This window comes from Primulina tabacum, chromosome 5 (genome assembly GCF_025594145.1).
Source record: "Primulina tabacum isolate GXHZ01 chromosome 5, ASM2559414v2, whole genome shotgun sequence".
Taxonomy (NCBI): Eukaryota; Viridiplantae; Streptophyta; class Magnoliopsida; order Lamiales; family Gesneriaceae; genus Primulina; species Primulina tabacum.
The window spans coordinates 5,620,273-5,642,047 of record NC_134554.1 but is presented as its reverse complement, the minus strand read 5'-3'; the positions used below and the strand labels follow the sequence as shown (position 1 = coordinate 5,642,047).

Below are 21,775 nucleotides of genomic sequence, written 5' to 3'. Positions count from 1 at the left end.
ATCCACGATTGATTGAATGAGTAGTTTGGTGGCTCATGAATGCATCTGTAAAGACATAATTATACTTGATAAAAGCAAATTTTGATGGTAGGTATTGAACAACCGAAGATACAAGAGCATGATTACTATGACATTGTGAACAAGCAATCTCAAATGTGGCCTGAATTGGCCGGTACCAGTTCAACCACGCCGGTTTAGCCGAGTCGGTTTTTATTATGTAAATTATGTAGCAGTAAATTAAACATGAAATTAAGCATTTAATAAAATTAACAAAATTTACAACAACATTTTTTCTTAAAATTGTCATTGCAACTTATTTATAATATTATCTTTCTTAAATTGTATTATGACATCACATTAACATAAAATCAAATATTTAAAAAATTATATAAATTATGATTATAATTTTACAAACTATTAATAATTTACTAAATAATTTAAATTAAACTTGAGGTCCATCCTATGATAAGCGCGCTAGTTAGTGCATCGGCACGTGGTGGTGACACAGCTGAGCAAAATTGAATGCCATTAATTTTATTTTATTTTATTTTCTAGAGTAGACGCGTATTTTTCAAAGCAGCTGGATCTCGGACTCTCTAGTTTAATTATAATATCGACACTGTATTGGATAAATTACATCGACACTTGTTGAGTTAAACTAGATTACCATAAAAAACATGTTATTTACATTTTTTTTAAAATGCGATTAACTTTTAAAGGGTACAATCGCAATTTTACAAACCTCGATTGTTGCCTCATGTTTTTCTTTACATCTTGAATGTAGTTTAGAGAGCGTTTACAACCTCTAATTTTTTTTTTTTATAGATTTCTCCTCATAGCCTTCGCTCCCTTAGTTCGTTAAATTAAATAAATGATATGAACTCCTAGACTTCTATCAGGAAATTGATCATGAGTATGTGTGCCTATATATATATATATATATATATATATATATATATATATAAACACACACATATACGCCCCTGCCTATACTGCATATATATTTGACATCTAATATGCAGTATGGGCAGGGGCATATGTAAGATTTAGGTTATGAGAGGCCGAATAGAAAAGACAGGCAAACTATTATAAGAAAAAAAAAACAAATGTTTCATCGGTTTTATTCAACCAAGCATCATATGTATGTTTTTTTTAAAAAAAATTCGACGTTTCTTAAAATTTTCAAAGTCTTCAATGATATCATCAATACAAATATCTTTAATAATTTCTTTTTTCAGTAAAAATTGTTAATGCACCAGAGAGAAAACCGTAACACATTTTACTTTATAGTCTACTTTTGACGATATTCATAGCTGAGAATGATTGTTTTGTACCTTGTCCTAGCTGTTGAAATTGGAAGAGTAAGCACAAACAAAAATTTGTGATAAATAACAATATTCATCATGCTACATGATAAATAAATCCAGATGCAAATTGCATAACATGATACATCTGTAAAGTAGAAGTGATTTATTAATACAATTAATCTGAGTATCCGAGATATCTTATTCATTTCATTAGATCAAACAAACAAGACATTCAAAAGCCAAAGTTTATTCCAAAAAATTGCAACACAGTCAAATATTTCTAATAAAAATAAGTCTGAAACGAACGACCAAAAAATAACTTAATAAATGTTATGAGTAAAATTTAAAGGAGTATGCTAACTCGATTTTTATTTATTTATTTATTTGCTTAATATGCTTTTTGAAAGAGAAAGAGTTCACGATGAATTGCAATTGACCAAGAATCAAGTCAACTTTCATTTTATTTTTTATTTTTTTATTTATTTGTCATTTCGATTTTATAGGATAAATTTGATATTAAAAAAAAAAGTTGAAGGGGAAATTTTTTGGGGATAATGATATTCGAACTCGGATATAACAAATCCTTAGAGTCATGTCTATTACTAAGATACATGTTCTTTTCATTTATTTGGCGGGCCATTTAGTTATATTATTTTTTTTCTAAAATAGTATATATAGAGTTAAAAAAAAAAAAAAAATTGGGGGACCGTGCCCCCTTGGCCTCATGGTGATCCTCGACTAATTATAGACGAGTTGATACTGCTTAAGATGACATGAATTGACATTCTCCGACGTCGCATGATTGATTATTGTGTGAAACATATATTTATTTAAATATTATGAGATATGTTCTGAGAGTCGGTGTTTGTTGTCTTCTCGCTTGTATCACTATTTACTTGTACACATCATTCGATTTATTTTTTCATTTGAGTCAAGAAACTTCTTTTGCTTATATAAAGAGTTTTACCACTATCGTTAAAGGGATGATATTCAAGATCGACCAACATTATTAATATTGATTATGCTTTTCATATTATTTTAATTATATTTAAATTTCTGCATGCTTTTGAGAAGAAGTGAGTGAAATAAAAATAAAAAAGGAGCCGCTTATTAATTAACGGCAGCCACCTATGCTTCTAACCAAACATAAAAAGAGGAAGTCGCTTGTGAGACGATCTTACGAATCTTTATTTGTGAGACGGGTTAACCCTACAGATATTCACAATAAAAAGTAATACTTTTAGTATAAAAAGTAATAATTTTTCATGGATGACCCAAATAAGAGACATGTCTCATAAAATACGACCCGTAGAATCGTTTCACACAAGTTTTTGTCAGTAAAAATACCAATACAAGAAATAGTAAAGAAAATCAATGATCTTCACTCCACTATGTTTTCAAATACGAAGAGGTTCTTTAATTTTTGTTTTATTTATGGTAGCACATGTGATACAATGTTTTTAGAGTGTGTCCGTCTCGTTTATTATTTTTTGAGTTTTAGTTTTGTGACTCCTGTATGTCTATCGTATTTTTACAGAATATATTTATTTTTTTTATTGGATTTTCCCTTTTAAAAAAATAGATAGCCAATTAATTAGCTACTAGAAAAAATAGCAATATTTATATATTCTGCAAGCTGAATCGAATCATGAATCTTCTGAAGGGAAATTATTTTTTAAAGATATTAAGTTTTTCTCCCGTAAATATACATTAAATTCAACTTGCTACGATTTAGTTGAAATGTATATTTTAAGAAGCTATTTAAATTTTGAGTAAATCTTTTATGAGATGGTCTCACGAATATTTATCTGTTAGATGGGTCAACCCTACCAATATTCACAATAAAAAATAATAATATTAGCATAAAAAGTAATAATTTTTAACCAAATAAGTAATATTCTTTATCTGTGGTTAGGCGAGGGACGCTATATTCTTTTTGTTAATTCATGTTATATATTGCAGTCAAATGAAACATTTAGGTATATATATTAAGAATTTTTAATTTTTATTTTCAACAAAATTAAGTTATAATTCAACGTACAGTCATGGACCACAGTAAACAGGCATCGTATTATTAGAGTCTAGCGTTTATCACTAAAACAAAACTTATCGTTATTAACGAAAACACAACTTATATTTATTTATATTTGTAACATTGTAATAACCAATACGAAGAAACGGGTGGACATGAATAGTCCACGAGTCCAAGAAGAGGCATGTGGTGTTACATATCACGTGAGAGATCAATCGGATTCTTTTTGTCTTTGACGATGAACCCATAAACTTGCCCATCAAAAATCTTGTATCCCTCTTTTGCTTGTCAACTAGTCAACCACATATACATTATAGCGTTAACAACTTTTTTTCTTTTCTTTTTTTTTTTTTTTAATAGCGTTAACAACTTGAGAGCTTATATGTTCATATGTCGTGCACGTGGGTCTTAGGTGTGACAATTTCGGTTAATAAATATGAAAATAAAGAATAAATTGGACATCGAGATTTACATGAAAAATCTTAAAAAATTGTTAGTGTAAAAACTATGAGCAAAATGAAAAGAATTCTACTATAATATTTTATGGTGTACAAGTCACTCACTGTGTTTCTAAAGAGAACACACACTTTCTTAATACATCAAAACATTACATCTCACGAAAATCATAGAACTAAGCACTTAAATGCTATAAGATGAGAGAAAACTCGAAAAAATGATAGATTTCATGATGGAGAGAGTGAGTTCTATTTATTTACTTCTATTTACAAGTCTACCCGATTTTTCTAATTTGTCAACCCCATTATTAGATGACATTTGCCAACAGTGCATGCTTAGTTCAACTTGTGTTTTCGTTATTAATGAGAGCGTGCTATTTATTAAAATAGCCCATATTTATCTTTTGAAGTACGCATCGAATTTTATTTTTATCCAAGTATGTATTTAAAATTTGACAATATTGAACATATTATCCAATAAAATATAAAAAAATATTCGTGCATAGGCACTTGACTACGTAACGTATTTTCCCTCCCTATAATACAATGTGCAGTTACTCACAAGATGTCACGCAAAACTCCCCAACTACTCGGTTTCATAGGATCTATATATGCACACATGCATACCTGTGAAAGGGGGAACAAGAAGTTCGTGAATCAAGCAGCACCTAACTTCACCGAAATATGGAGGCGGAAAGAGTGCAATCCATAGCTTCATTCTCCAACCACATGAACACCATTCCACCGGAGTTCAGTCCGATCGGAGAACGAGCAGCCGGCAGCCACCACCCTGCGCGGGGTGGTGCTGCAGGTCCCGGTCATCGATCTTGATCAGAAATATCATTCGAACGATGAAGAAAACCATATCAAACTCGTGGCTGAAGCCAGCAAAGAATGGGGAATTTTCCAAGTGGTGAATCATGGAATCCCGGATGAAGTCATCGCCAAATTGCAGAGGGTCGGCCGGGAATTTTTCGAGCTTCCGAAAGAAGAAAAGGAGTTGGTCGCGAAGACCGGTGAATCTGGGATTGAAGGGTATGGGTCAAGTTTGCAGAAGGAGATCGAGGGGAAGAAGGGATGGGTGGATCACTTGTTTCATAAGATATGGCCTCCGCCGGAGGTTAACTATAAGTTTTGGCCCAAGAATCCGCCGGAGTACAGGTAAGATTTTATTATTATTATTATTTTTTTTTTGAAACATATTTGTCAAAACCTATGTAAATTAATACAATGATTTCAAGGAGGTGAAAAATGTTTCTGAAAATTTTATCTTGTATAAAAATAAAATTTCAAAGAGAATTTTTATTATTCAAAATGTACAAAATCTTCTGACTAAAAAAAATTGAATCCCATGCTAAGAATATATAAAATTTCTTTCAATAATTCAAATGACACATTTTGTAACAAAATAAATTTTAAAAATATATATGTATATAATTTGTCACTCAAGATAAACAAAAAATTATATGTATTAATTTGTCACTCAAGATAATTTTTTGAGTAACTCCGTGGAATATATATGGGTTGATATTTTGAAATATGTTGTAATTTATATTAGAATGCATATTTTGCCCACAGATAATATGAACAAGATCCTTTTTTTAGGTTTTATTACATGAAGGTTACAAGATTTTATTTTTTAAAAAAATAAAAAATATTGGAAAATTTATTCAAAATTTTCGCCTCGTTATTTAATTAAAGTCTAGCTACTAGCAATAATTTCAAATAACTAACATCCACAAGAATTCTCTCGAACTTTAGATATAACAAGAGTACATAGGGTTTGGTGTACGGTGTACCTAATATCAATATGTTTTTTTAATTATTTTTTTCAATCTCTTTTGATGGATTTTAATTTAATTTATTTACAGCTCATATGTTAATTAGTTTATTATCTAACGTACTTGAAATATCAATTTTGATTTTTCCCACACACTTGTTGCGTCGTGCCTAACAAAATACAATTTATATTATAATATTTAACGTTCATAATATATCAGTTATAAGAAGCTTTCACACCAATAAATGAATTTGGATAAGTGAGAATTGACAAACAAAGTACGTGCGTTATGGTATGAAGGCCATGCATTTAATTGTTTGAACAAATTCTTTTTGTGGCAGAGAAGCAAACGAGGAGTATGGAGAGAGACTGCGGGAGGTCACGGACAAGTTGTTAAATTGGCTATCACTAGGCTTAGGGTTGGAAGGGCATGAACTGAAGGCCGGCATAGGCGGGGACGATGCCATTTTTTTAATGAAAATAAATTACTACCCGCCGTGCCCGAGGCCGGACCTGGCCTTGGGAGTGGTGGCGCACACCGACATGAGCGCTATCACCATTCTCGTGCCTAATGAAGTGCAAGGACTACAAGTCTTTAGAGACGGGCATTGGTACGATGTCAACTACATTCCCAACGCTCTCATCATACATATTGGGGACCAAATTGAGGTATGTGTGCATAACATGTTTGAATGGACATTTTCCCCAAAGTGGGACAATAGTCAAGAAATAAAACTAGAGGTACGTAAAAATAAATATTTAAAGTGCTCTGGAAACCTCGTAATGATGTTAGTTTGTATATTTGGATGGACAGATATTGAGCAATGGAAAATACAAGGCAGTGCTCCACAGGTCCACTGTGAACAAGGACCAAACCAGGATGTCTTGGCCTGTTTTCATAGAGCCGCCTGCAGATTTCGAAGTTGAGCCTATCACTAAGCTTTCTGGCGATGAGCCATCAAAATATAAGACCAAGAAATATAAAGACTACGTTTATTGTAAGCTTAACAAGATCCCTCAGTGAACCAATTATTATGTACTCTTTAATAACAGTTTAAAATAAATTAATTTTTTTGAAAGCTATTTATGTTGTCTCGAACGTTATTTGTCCTATTAAACATTCTCTCCAATTATCAAATTTCTTCCATGAACATTTTAATTAGTTTATTTTATGAATCCTTCCATCAAACTAATTGAATAGTACAAAAATGATACTAACTGACATGTATTTCTGTGTAAGACCATATATCACCACATCTTACAGAAAAGACTCATAAATGAGAAAAAAGTTAGTTTTTTTTTTAATATAAAAATGTATAATTATGTATTAAAAAAAAAAAACCCTGATAAAACCATCATTCAAGCAACAGCTGCCACCATATATAAAAGGACAAGACATGCTTCGAACTTGCAATCAATAATAGGAATTGAGCATAATTTTCTCAGCATAATTGACTAGACATGTGGTGTAGTTTCTTTATGATGCAAAATCAATATCTTTAAATCGAGCATGAAATAGTTAGATAGTTTTTCTTTAAATAGTTAGGTAGTTTACCGAATAAAGAAATAAGCTAGCAACATTACTCTTTCTCCGATAATTACTCTTATTTAACACGATATTAAAATAAGCGGGGCTCATATTTATATATTAAAAAATCAGATTTTTCAACCAGAAAAATAAAATCAAGGGCACCAAGTAAACACAAACTTTTTAAAGTAATCTTGATTCAGACATAAAGGACATATAGTCATTTGAAAATATTAGATGGAATACCGAAAAGCTTGGCGTCCGGCAACAATAGGAGATTGGAAATCCAGTCAAAATCACAACTATTATACGTGTATATGCGCAATTTGTGCATGTCCAAACCATCCCAACATATGCAATACCGATTATGTAAGTATGAGAGCTAGTTTTTCTTCATCTTGATCATTAAACACGATCACTAGAAAGATTTGTGAGTCGACTTTGATGTATTCAAAAGTGCAAAATAAAAAGACGTGGCGAGGGCCCAATGCCATGTGCCCTTATCCTCGCTGAGTGTTTTGCAGGCCTGAATTGATGATAAAAGATTTTGGTTTAAATGTCTGTAAATCCAATGGATTTTAGGAATTTGGCTAATTTATTTATGGCAACCAGGTTCGATTAGCTTGTTTGTTCTTGTTATGTATGCCTTGCCAAAATTTGGATAGGGACTCGTGTGTGTGTGGGAGGTGGGTCATTTTCATTTCTTTATTTGGTTGAGTTTAGCGAATTTAGTGTATAAACTTTGATTGGATAATTGATTGAATCATTTCTTTTGAAAACCAGGGTTGCTTTAATCCATCACTTGTCAATACCTTAATATATATATGCTTAGTGTTCGATGTCGGAGTTGTGTTTTTGTAATTATTAGATTGATCTGTATAATAAATTGGAGTAGGTCTCTTGTGAGACGGTCTCACGAAACTTTATCTGTGAGACGGATCAATCCCTACCGATATTCACAATAAAAAATAATAATTTTAGCATAAAAAGTAATATTTTTTTTATGGATGACCCAAAAAAGAGATCTGTCTTACAAAATACGACTTGTGAACCGTCTCACACAAGTTTTTGTCAATAAATTGAGGTAATATAATAAATTTTGTAAATTGAAAAGGTGGCAGTTATGAATATGATAATAAAGTGGAAAAAAATAAAATAAAACAAAAAAGCCATATCGCCGTGGCCCGTATCAATGGTGGCACAACTTTAATATAGATGGAGATAGAGATACTTCTGATTATTAATAAGGTTTTTTTTTAAAAAAAATCATGCTAAAAAACATATATAGGAGATATTTTGAAAATCTTAAAAATATAGAAAATTATGTCTCAATACGAAACAGTCTCACGAATTTATATCAGTGATTAGATCGATTCGATCCATATTTACAGTAAAAATTAATATTTTTACGTAAAAAATTAAAATTTTTTTCATGAGTCGGTTGGATAAGATATATGTCCCTTTAAACAATCTCACGAGAGTTTTTTCAACCCTTAACATATAGTATATACGACTGAGATTCCGTTCGTTTCTTTTATATATATTAAAAATATTATTTTCCTTCTTTGAAATTATTTTAGAGACATTATAAAATTAAGGGTTTAGGAGAAAAATAAGCATTATAATTGCAAAAGGAGTGTATAAAAATATTAGAATTAGGCCAGCGAGAACTCGTATCTAAGCACTTCTCAATTTATTGTGTGTCCGATTATTTATCTATGATGATACTTAATGATAATCAATTTTCAACAACGCAATACCAATTCTTTTTCTATTTTTATTACCAGAATAATTTTTTTTAAAAAAAAGATTGATGTGTTAATTCGCTTCAGTTTCAATTATTTAACTTGGGGTTCATTCTTAATGGTGCTTGACTGATTTGGTTCCACTTTAATAATTATTGTCTATATTTATTTAAATCTTTCAAAAAAGTGATAGTAGCAACTGATCGTTGTCAATGGACAGATCCCACCGAAGAAATCGCCTAACAAAGATTTGAAATATTAGGAAAGAATTCATTTCGCATTGACTCGACATCACACGTGGGGTTCTGGCCTCTAAGTAAACATTTTGACAGCCCCTACTCAAAAGATCTTTTCTTTAAAAAGAAAAAAAATCAATTGTTGCAAGATCCCATTCTCACCAAATTTATATATATTATACGGTATCCCATAAATTCTCTCGCTAAATTATTATATTATATATGCTATCCACATTAACATACATAACAGGTCAAACTACTTAATAATTATGAACGAAATACTTCAAACTTTGATTCAAAGTAAAGCAATCCATTTAATTAAACAATAGAGGCATTGAATTTCGATACGCACGTACGTTCTTTACGTTTTTATCATACTTTTACAGTACTTGTGTGAGGCCCGGGACCGAAGAAGACGAGGTGTGATCGCCGGTGTTATGAGGTTGCACGGACAATGAGCGGCTCCTGACAAGCTTCTAGACGGAGGAAGTATGAATGAACTGATCTTATACCGGAAGGAGAGGGATTCCGATACATTTCAGATATCGGACTGTATAGTTGAAGATGTCTTAAAAGATTTCATTTGTACTACTCATATCAAAAAGTTGCATCCTCTTTTCGGTAGCTCATCACATAAGAACTCCAAAGTTAAACGTGGGTGACACTCTGGGAAGTTTCCTAGGGTGCGTGTGAGTGATGATATAAGCACGCTGGAAAGACTTGTCTTGGTACAGTGAGTACAGTCGTCGAATTTGGGACGTTACAACTTGTATCAAAATTGAAAAATTCTATGACTTCGTAACGAGCAGATACTTCCGCAGGAGCATAATCGAGCAAGTGTCTGGTTAGGATTATGTATACAATATATATATATATATATATATATATATATATTCATTTATTTATTTATTTATTTATTTTTCTATACTCTTACAAAAAAACAAAGAGAATTACACAACACCGCATAAATGAACACACATGCACTTTAAAGGAAATCATTACAAGAAAGAGTGAGGAAGAAAACAGATGCTACAAATGACAGTCTTCTACACTTATAAATCTCACATGTATAAAGATTTTGGTCTTAATTATATCTAATACCATTATTTCTTGATCATATTATATTATACTAATCTTAACAGCAATATTCAAGCTTTAAGTACTATATATAGAAGGGAATCAAGGGCCGCACCAGATGTGGACTTTAAGTACTATATATAGAAGGAATTTCTTGAAAGTGTTTTCAAACCCAACTTTCTTTTATCTTTTCCTCGACTTTTTGTTTGTTTATGGGGGTGGAGGAAATGTGTTCGTCTATTTGATTATCTGCCTAGCATTAATCACAAACTGATGATAAAGCTAAATCAAGAAGTTGCAAGATTTTTATACAAAAATCGATACTTTCTCAATGTCTTGGATAAAAAGTTAAACATAGACATACCTCTCTGGCAGAGGCAGGGGCAGAGGCAGAAGGCAGAAGCAAAAGCAAAAGTGATCAGCCAACGCAGAGATTATGTACACAGTGAAGCTAACAAGCAAAGATCCAACAGTTGAGTTAATTGGTCCGAAAATGGAAATATAATGGCTATAAACCATATCGGAATAACCACTGGTAATCTCGCTATGGCACGCTTCAACAAGCTTTTCGTTTCGTGTACACCAATGAACTTCTCCCACACGAAGTACAGAGGGGTGCAAGCGAATCCAAACGTAACAAACTGCACAAAATATATATATAAAATCTTATTCAGTTACGACATTATTAAATTTAATATTTGCCCAAATGATACGAGCATAGATGTCACCTGTGTGTGTGTGTGTGTGTGTCTATATATATTCGAAGGTGTGGAGAAATCATGTTTGTTCCGCAAGATCTACTCTTGATTATGCTCGAATTTTGCCTGATGAATGAGCATAAGGATGACAGCGGTGTCTCGAAATCGAGTTCTTGGTAGCAAAGCAAAGGCATTGGATCGGTTGAGGAGCATATCTCCGAAAGCCCAGTAAACAGCACTGGTTGATGGCAGGGTTAGAGTCGAGACATAAATTGTTGCAATCAAGTATACCAGCTTGAACCTCTGTGGCTTCCACATTGCATGCATTATTTCCCCATATTAATAGTTAAAAAGAAACAATAAGTTCCAAAGTTCAGCTTTTATACACAATCTCTAGCAAGGACTTCTAAAATTATAGATAGTTCGTCAATCTTTTTGCTATAATAGAAACCCGCTCTGATACTACTTATCAAGCTTTATGATCAATAGATGAATTTATAACCATCAGAATCATAGTATATTATACAAAATATTGTATATAAAAACTTGGCAGGGAACTTAAGCTGTCACAGCATGGCCTCCAAATGTATAAAGAATATTTGTAGCCCCAGTAAACTACAGAACCATCTTGGCCGGTCCTGAGTGCTGAACTTCATTCACAAAAAATATTCATACTGATGTACATGTCGATCAATTTAAACAGAATCAAATTGATCAATCCAAATTTAACTTATAAATATATATATATACATACAATAATCTGATTGACAAATATTGATCAGAAAAAATAAAATTCACCTGTCCGTGGAGAAGGGAAGCTATAGTCAGGTACCCGGCAGTGTAAGTTGTCATGATTAGGCCTAAAAATGACCAAATTCTGTCATTGTGGAATGAAGGGATAAAAACAGTGGTGGCACAACATGCTCCAAACACGTATGTCCAAGTTCACTTATCAAGATTGTCATTTATGTAATATATGTTACTGCAAATCCAAAAATAAAATCAAGAATATCAACATTGAATTATATATCACAACCATTCACAACAGATAAAGAAACACATGAGATGATCCTTTATGAATTATATATGGTGTGTTGATACCAGTTTAAATAATCTCTCAGAGCAGCAGGTGTAGACCCAAAATATTTAAGATTGGAATTTATACAAAAGATGTGTATGTATAACTCGATCGATCCATGCGTGAAATTAAAGTACCTTGCACATGCTATGAGCTGAATGACAGATCCGAATAGAAGAAAAGTGCAGTTGAAAAAGAGGCCTATGTTTCTCCAATGCTTTCCAAGTAACCCATCCAGAACTTCAAACCACTGCAAAGTCGCCAATCACATTTTCATCAATTTCAAGACACTAAAATCGCATCAGATCTCGGGGAAAAAAGGGAGAAGCTAAAAGGTCAAAATTGTAAAATATATACATATATAATTAATGACTAATTTGATTAATACCTGAAATACATGGTTTCTAAAATCAACCTTCTCCCTCTCCTTCCTAGTTCTGTATTCTACATAGAGAACACTGATAAGGTACGCTGTCTAGCTTCCCATTAAACCATAGATGATAGAACAGTTGGAAAATAATCCCAGAAACCATCCCAAGTTGTGAAAATGAGTAAGGCAAGTTGCAACGTCAGCAGTACTTGTGCAACCTGCACAAGTAAATACTTAAATTATCATCATCAAATATCAAACTCATTAATTTCATACAATTGTTGCAAGAAACCAGTATCCAAAGTACAGTAATAAATCTACATAAACGGCTGCAAAACTAAGCTTAAAATGTGCCTGATTAGAAGCGCAACTGAACCATGCATCATAAACTGAACCACCATGCCAAAACAGCTTCGATAACTTGCTCTTCGTAGAGCTGGATTTGGTTTCATTCTTCCTTCTCCATTTCGACGTAGTTTCCGGCAACTAAATTTCCACTTTCTCCGAAGTCATGGCTGTTGAACTATGGTCACTTTGTGTGATAGGAGATGATTAGTGAAGTATTTCTTCTTTTCTATACTTCTTTGTGTGATGATATTGTCGTGTCTTGGCATTTTTTCGCTCCTATTTTGGTCATGTACCTATACGTTATCTATTTTTGGCTATGTTTTGAACAATTCACAATTTAGTCTATTAATTTTTTAAATTTTAATTATTTTCACTTAGTTATTAACTTAGTATCATACAAGTCAACAATGTCCGGCACTACGTCAACAATTTTCGATACTAAATCATCACTTTCTGATATCACATATCAACAATCTAGTAAAAAAAATGATTAAAATTAAAAAAAAATTGCATAAAATCATAGATTATCCGACGACATGATAAAAAAAACGAAAAATATGTAAGCCGTGTAACCAAATATTTAATTTTACGATAGAGTGAGAAAATGAGTGAACCCTCCTGATATGATGGGAATCTAAATATTTTCTTTTTTTAAAAAAAAATAAATGTTGAAGTTATTAAATAGTTGAGCTTCAATGCTTGATATTTGATTTTTCAATTTTAAACTGGATGCACTAGTATCTATGAGGGAAAAAAAAGGGAAAAAAAAATTGTCAACTAATATTATTTTTAAATTTGGGGAGAAAAAATCAAATTAATGGAATATGGAGAGCATGACCCAAGTGCTAAACATCATTAATTCCACACGTGTGCCACTGGGTTCCCAAAAGAGGTACCTATCCTGAAATAATTTGCATTACCTTTTTTTTAACAATTACTTTCATTCGATCTTTCATTGAAAAAATTTTTCTTTTGTTAAAAATTGGTGCTTTCGATACCAAGTTTTTAATAAACATTATTCTCTCACGATTGAGTCCATCGAATATGAGAGTTGTTCATTTTGTAGAAATTTTAAATCCTTTGCATAAGTAATGAGTTATTAGTAAACAAGTTAAAAACGTAAAGACAGATAAGATAACACTTCAAATTCATGTATTCATGAGTTCAATGGGATGAATCCAAATACACCATTAGCCATTTTAGTTTAATTTAGTCTTGACAGGTAACGTTCAATCTACACGGACATAGCCACGTTTTAGGCCAGGTGACTTAATTTTTTTAAAAAAAATTTATATGAATTTTGTATAATTTTTGGATTAATTTAATATTAATTCGGATATATCAATTTAAAATATTAAAGGATTTTAGAGTTTAAAATTCTAGTTCGGTCAGAGTTATTGGCTCCACATTGGATACGTAAACTATTTTGCGGTCGTACATATTAATTTTTGTGAAATATATGATGGACACAGAATTTAGACAGACTGTGTGTAATAAAACCTGCATTTTTCAAAAAATTATCCATGAAGACGAAATGGAATATAGAATCCACTTCTAACTTGCGGGAAAAGTTAACGAAAAGAATAAACCATCACCTTTTATTTAAATATGCACGTATTCTTGATCTCCATATCATTCCTATGTCCATGCATATATGCAATATTTAGTTGCCATTTAATGCTGTATATGTCTTCTGCTATCACTATTGATTTCCAGTTTAATTTTAGAGCTCCAGATCAGAAATTATGGCGGCCTCTATATTTTTTCATGCACCAACAGTTCTCTCCGCTTTACTATTTCTGATAACGGGTAATACGTACTTATAATTTACTCTCTTTCGCTATTGTGTGTTTTTATTATTTATTTTTTTCCCTCTATTCTGCATGAATAGTTGGCACAAAATATAAAACTTAACGAAATTTTTGGGACAGGGTTGTAACAATCATAAATGGTGTTTATATTTTTGCTTACTTTCAATCTTCGGGTTTTTCTAAATGTTCTGTATTCATAGAGATCAATGAATCTTGTCAGAACCATTTTTAAATAAAATTTGTTGAGGAGTTGTTATAATTTAATGGTGACTTGTTGCAAGATTGATCAATAATGTTTAATATTAGCAATTATAAATTGTGGATTGACTTGTACATGCATGCACGAACAGGACTACCATTTTCGGAATGCGCGAGAATCTTCACCATAGTAAACTACTGCAAGGAAACAATCTGGCCAGCCATCACACCCGGCGGGAACTTTGGGGGTGGTGGATTCTCCCTCAAGCCTGGCCAGACAGAAGTACTTGTCGCCCCGGTAGGTTGGTCAGGCCGCATATGGGGCCGAACTGGCTGCAACTTCGACAGGAACGGAAACGGCCCCTGCCAAACTGGTAGCTGCGGCACTTCTCTGAAATGCACCGCATCAGGAAAACCGCCAGCCACATTAGCAGAATTCACGCTGGCTGGCACAGATTTCTACGATGTTAGTCTTGTCGACGGCTTCAACCTGCCTATGACTGTGACACCGATAAATGGGGGGAAGAACTGCAGCGTTGCAGGCTGCTTTTCAGACTTGAGGCTGAATTGCCCGGCTTGAACTGGCCGTGAAAGGGGGCGGAAGGACTGTGGCTTGCAGAAGTGCCTGTGACGTGCTCAACACAGATGAGTATTGCTGCCGAGGGGTATATGGGAATCCGGTTACATGCCAGCCCACGTATTATTCGAGGATATTTAAACAAGCTTGCCCAAAGGCATATAGTTATGCTTATGATGACCCGACCAGTATTTTTACTTGTTCTCGGACCGACTACGTTGTTGCATTCTGCTCATCAAGGTACATATTTAGCCACAATTTATGTGTCGCCACATCCATTTGTCTTTTGAAATCGAACTTCACCCTGAATTTCCGTGGTTATGGGGGTAATTTTTGCAGGGGACAAACTCTGTGCACATACCACAACCAGAGATTGGTATGCAGTGGATCAGTGGGATCGAGTCCCCGATATAGATGGGGGGTCACAATTCTTGCATCAATAATCACAAGTGCAATTTGGCATATGTTCTGATTACTTAATTACATTAAGTTTTTGGAACTTAATTTGATGTATTCACCTTGTGGCTGAGTTTTTGATTTATAGTGACTTGTCGATTATGAATTCGTAGGTGCGACCGAGAGTGTACGTCTGAGTAAGAATCCTGAAGTTCTTACAAGTATATCGAGTAGATTTGCTCATCTGCCTTCATTAACTAAATTACTAGCCCCGACTATGGGTTAAGAATGTGTAGAGAAAACCGCAACTTATCTCCTACAGTTTGGAGCCTTGGCCTTGCTCAACTCAGCAAGTTCTTCGATTAGCTTCCTTTCTTCACCGCTTACACGTTTCGGAATCTCAACTTGAACTTTCACCAACTGGTCACCCCTCGTATTATTTCTGTTGAGAAGGGGTACGCCTTTCTTTGCCATAACAAGTGTCGTTCCCGGTTGAGTACCAGATGGAATTTTAAGGTCAACCATCCCATCTACCGTAGGTACCTTCACTACTGTTCCTAAAATGGCATCGACATATGAAACCTTGCAAGTGTAAAGGATGTTGATATCTTCCCGTTTCAGAACTGGGTCAGCAAGAACATCTATGATCACGAAAAGATCTCCGGGAGGCTCTGTCCGGCATTTCCTTCTGAGCGAACCCTCAAACGACTTCCAGAATCCACCCCTGCTGGAACTTTCAAGCTGATACGCTTCGACTTCCTCACTCGACCATCACCATTGCATGTGTTGCATGGAGTAGTGATTTCTCCGGTTCCACCACATGCCGAACAAGTCATGACTTGTTGGAAGACGCCCAGCGGGGTCCTTGCTGATGATATGACTTGGCCTTGGCCACCACATGTGGTGCACTTGGTTGCCTTCGTTCCCGGTTTGGCCCCTGATCCATCACAGGTGCTGCAGCTATCGAGACGCGTAATGTCAATCTCTTTCTCCACACCAAATACAGCTTCTTTGAAATTCAAAACCAGATTATATATCTGGTCTTCACCTTCTGTTGCTCGGTTCCGAGAACCTCTTCCTCCCATTCCCATGCCCCCCATTCCTCCAAATAGTGACTCGAATAGATCAAACGGGTTGCTGAAATCCTGTCATTAAAAGCAGGGGCGGAGCCAGAAATATGGCTCCGTCCGGGCTAGAATTTTTTAATATTTTAAATTGATATACCCGGGCTAATATCATATTATTTTAAAATTATACAAAATTACCTATAAATTTTTTCAAAAATTTGGGCCACCCGGGCTAAAGCCCGGGCAGAAGCCCACGTAGCTCCGCCCCTGATTAAAAGGAATATACATTGAAGTATTTATATACAGAACAAAATTATATTTAGGAGCTATTCTTCTCGTTGAATTGAACTCAAGGTATTTAGCCATTTAAACAAGCAATTTTTGGCTCCTATTCTATGATTTTCACTTTCCTATCCGGCAAAAAACAAACGAACAAAAGACTTACACCCATTCCTGTGCCAGGGCCTTTAAGCCCAGCTTCCCCATATCTGTCATAAATGGAACGTTTCTCGTCATCTGATAAAACCTGTAAAACAAATTTACCCAATATTTTTTTCAGATTCTACAAGTCACCATAGCATAGCGTATATCACAACTGTCAAATACGAACAACGAGGATGGATTATGCTACCTCGTAGGCATTACTAATCTCCTTGAATTTCTGTTCAGCTCCCGGCTCTCTGCAGTTGAATACAACATTTTAATAAACAAAATTGTACCTCTCTCGTATCAATCAAAGACAATTATCACAAGGGGAACAACAGAATGATGATGAAGCTAATGTAGAAACCAATACACTTATCGTCCCAAATGATAAGTTCTGTGCATTGATATTGACAGGGTCCACAAAATTGTATGCAACAATATCTGAGGGCAAGCTTCTTCCGTCGACATGACAACTTGTTTAAGGACTACAAACACCTGCTTCTAATGTTCTGTGATACTCCCTAGCATATGCTAAGATTGCAGGGTTATGAGATAAAAAATTATAATGGTTTAACCATAGTTTCATTAAATATGATGGTCTCGACGAGAAAGGTGATTGATTATTTTGGCCTTATGATTACACAAGGTACAAGTCTCAAACCGTAAAGAAACGACTTTCGAGTCATCTTTGAAGGGAAATATTATTTCCGATTTTAATTGATATATCTTATTGATTTAAATTATTTCCCTAATATTATGTTTCGTTGTTGATCTAATTGAGTTTAATATTTAATAAGATTTTACCTTTCTTAGATAATAAGATAATCATTCAAATATATTTAAAGATATGTTATCTATTGATGAGATATGATATTGGTGTTTAAAAAGAGTTTATTCCTAATAAAACTCTTATTTTCCATTGTGCTATAGGTTTCCTTATGAAGGTAAAACTCTACATCTATAAATAAGAGACCAAGGACATCATTGATACTCTCTTTTCCCCTGGTCGATATTACCTCACGTGTGCACGTTCAGAATTTCGGAGAAAACCTTATTCAAGAGACGTGGTGTGTTTTGAAGAGTTGTGATAGGGTGTTGTCGTGAATGTTGAGAACATCTGCGGACAACATCTGTGAAGAAATTGGCCGAAAACTGTTTCTCGTGGATCTCCTTTTAGCAACACGTTTTGTTTTCTTGTTTTGGTTTTATTCTGGTTATTTGTTTTAGAAATCATTTATTTTCTCAACGTGTTGAGGAAATTGATTTTAGTGAGAATCACTAGTGATTGGTTTTTGTAAACGATTTGTTTTTCTAGTGATTAATTTTTGCCCTGAGGCATCGCACAAGTATTAATACTTGTGCATATTTAATCTCGTCCATCTATTTATTTAAAGTGAATTTGTGCTACAAAATTTAATATTTCGCTGCATGTTGTCTTAAATGTTGTAACATTTGACACAACACCTAATTCTGATTAAACACAAATTTACTATTTTACAAACTATTCTGATATTGTTATTAATTAAGTATCTGTCGAACAACTCGATTCCTAACAATCTTCTTCTGAAATTTTATTACAAATTCATGTTAAATATTCATTTAACTGTTTACCAAGAACCAAAGTAACAAGAACATACCAATATCATAGTTGCACACCCATAAAACATCACAGTAGAACAGCTTACTTGGTCACATCTGGATGATAGCTCCTTGCAAGCTTTCTATACACTGACAAGGAAAAGAATAACTAATCAAACCTAATTCTAAATTTTCCTTCAACAGAGTAAGAAACTAACAGAACATATTTAAAAACCCAAAGAGGTCCCCAATTCCAATGAACTATCGAGCACATGAAGGGACATAATCCAAATGTAAACAGGAAAACAGATATGGTCCATGGAACTCATTAAAAATTTACAAGCAGCCTTCATGGAATAAAATCACAAAACTGACGATTCTAAACCCAGATTTTCTAGAGGTTGTTTCGAAATAGCACTAAAAAATAAAGTAGCACAAATCAAAGTAAAACGAAAATGAGTAATCAGGGAGATGGCATAAAAAATTTGGTCAATGAAAAGATTTCAAAATCGATTATCAAAGTGAAAACTGAACAATGCGTGATGTAAATAGCAAGATAGAGGTCAAATGCCATGGCTATACTTTCACATCTTCCAGTTCAAGGGTATTTTAACGCACTGGAAAAATCATATTTATTGCCAAGAAAGGAACCCATCCTCCCTTTTCCTTACATATATGTTGACAAAGTACTGCAATCTCTTGACAAATTTAGATAAAGACATTTGATGTACAAGTGAAATATTCAAGTGAAGGGTCGCAGAAAGGAAATTCACAAGATTTGCCACTCCAGCAGGGACATGAACTAGTTGATAAATGATAACAAAAAAGAGTGAAAGTAACACTCACCATTTTTTATCTCTGACTTGCTAGCGTTTTTAGACACACCAAGCACCGAATAGTAATCCTGTGTGTATAATGTTATTTAAATAAACATTTCTGCATGCAAAAAAAGGACAAAAGGAAGGAAAAAATGTTGTTCTCCATTCTCTTCTTAACAAAAATAAATCATAGAGCGAAGTTATCATAGAAGGTTAGCTGCACTAGTCACACAATAAAAATCTCTTCCAGGATGGTCCTATGCTAAACTCTCAATTATCAATCCGATGTTAACACTAAAATATTCATATCATCATATATCAAGCAAGAGCCCCCATATCGGGTTTTTTGGTTTTCTTTTTGTGTCACCAACAAGGGACTTTTGATCTCTTGCATATATCACCATTTGGATTATTAGAATAACTCTGTCCATTATTTAAACGAAGTTAGAATTTAATATATACTAAATTTCATTTGATTTTATTGAGAAAATTTTCCCAATCTTGAACATCTTGATCGGATTGACAACATATAATTTTTCAAACCAAGCAGTTTATAGCACACATGTCATGTGTGTACTGTGTAACTAAATTATCAGAAAATATGAAACAAGGTTATCAACGACAATCAAAAAAATATTGTTCGTATATCTTACTTTATCAGCTCTCACAATGAGACGGGCTCCTCTTTTCAAAGCTGAACTGTTGTACGACACAGAACCAAAAAGAGTATTCAATGATTTTTGAGAAAATAATGTGGAGATCTGAGATGCCAGCCTCCTGCACATAAGAATGCAATACCATAAATGTACGAGTATGCAATCTATTAAAGAACCTTTAAGCAATAAGAGGTAAATCTGAGCCTTACGTATAATTGATTTTTCCAAATCAAACAAGAATCACAAACAAAGAGCGGATAATGTTAATGCAACAATGGGAAAGAAGCCTACCCACCCTACTCCAACCCATATATGAAAAACGGAAAAAAGAAATCCAACAGATACATGAAACATGAAATGCAAAAATACACAAGTATTTAGAAGACTTTGCATGTATTGATATAAATAATTAAAATATCACATTGAGTGTCCCTAGTTAGTATCTTAAGATGTAAATAGCATCTTGAAGAGTCTTAGTGAATCAAGTGAAATTGTATTGCATAAATCCATACATTTCCAACGTTTGGAAATTTGACATCTAAAAAAGGACCATCACAATCCCAGAAAATTCATGTGCACAAAACAACATCAGTAGTGAGTGACAATCCCAGAAAATTGATGTGCACAAAACAACATCAGTAGTGAGTGACAAGAGGATGGTGAGACAGCGGACCATCACTTTGTGCCACATTACACATTGACCAAAATAAGGATAATTGTAGATGCAGGAGCACAACATAGAATAACATTCTTCTTAGATGCAGCACCAGATAAAGCTGTCGATGGTACCAAGTAAGTCGATGTAAGGAAAACTGAAAGGAAAAAAGCATACACATCTTAAGGCATCGATAATTTATTTGTCACCGAGTTTCTTAGAACCGCTTGAGACTGAACTCCCCACCAGTTCACATGTGTGCTTCCGCAAGGTATGATAGCCATCTCGACAAGCAAATTCGAAACAGTAAGGTCGGGAATGCACAACTTAGCCAAATTAACAAAGGGTCCAATCACATTAACATAGAAGACATAATCCTATTCCCAAAAATAGATGATTTAAGACTTATTAGCTGTAGCTATAGAAAACTCAAGTCACTCTAGCTAACTGAAATAAAAAGGCCATATTGTTCCAATCAAGAATAGAGAATCGTCAACTAAAATACAACTTCAAATACAGTAGAATACTCTTCTGGGGAAAAGGTTTAACATTTAATCACCTCCACTATTTCCTTTTTGACTCTTCAGAAACCAATCACTAGAAGACCAAACAAAATACTGATAAACCATACGAGAAGCTAACAAATTATTTCAGAAAAAGATTCAAACTTTGCCTGAATTTCTTTCTCCCTTTCCAGTAGACTCCAGAACAACACACTAAATGAACTAAAAACTAACATGCCTAACAAAACTTGTACTCGTCTTAAAAATACACATAATTTAAGCAATTTTTTCGTTTCACTTTTCCAAGAGGTACTGGGTAATCCAGGGGTTAAAGTCGCTTTCGCCTTTGCTTTATATTATATACCAAAGTTAATAAATAAAAAACTTATATTTTTTTATTATTTATTATAAAATAAAGCTCTACTATTATGAATTA

The 21,775-nt window shown here is 33.7% G+C and overlaps 2 protein-coding genes and 2 pseudogenes across 2 annotated transcripts; 2 read left to right on the top strand and 2 right to left on the bottom strand.

The window, feature by feature from the left end:
• Positions 1-4,349: 4,349 nt before the first annotated feature.
• On the top strand, positions 4,350-6,644 carry LOC142545865 (flavonol synthase/flavanone 3-hydroxylase-like). The gene is given in 4 exon segments (XM_075653277.1): positions 4,350-4,547; positions 4,549-4,955; positions 5,916-6,243; positions 6,389-6,644. Coding segments are annotated over 4 exon segments (1,014 nt in total). The 5' UTR covers positions 4,350-4,478; the 3' UTR covers positions 6,599-6,644.
• A 3,642-nt stretch (positions 6,645-10,286) lies between these two features.
• On the bottom strand, positions 10,287-12,819 carry LOC142544644 (auxin transporter-like protein 3; annotated as a pseudogene).
• A 1,490-nt stretch (positions 12,820-14,309) lies between these two features.
• On the top strand, positions 14,310-15,795 carry LOC142545864 (pathogenesis-related thaumatin-like protein 3.5). Its single transcript, XM_075653276.1, is given in 4 exon segments — positions 14,310-14,463; positions 14,816-15,240; positions 15,242-15,480; positions 15,580-15,795. Coding segments are annotated over 4 exon segments (861 nt in total). The 5' UTR covers positions 14,310-14,399; the 3' UTR covers positions 15,713-15,795.
• A 15-nt stretch (positions 15,796-15,810) lies between these two features.
• Positions 15,811-21,639, bottom strand: LOC142545863 (chaperone protein dnaJ A6, chloroplastic-like; annotated as a pseudogene).
• Between the last annotated feature and the right edge of the window lie 136 nt (positions 21,640-21,775).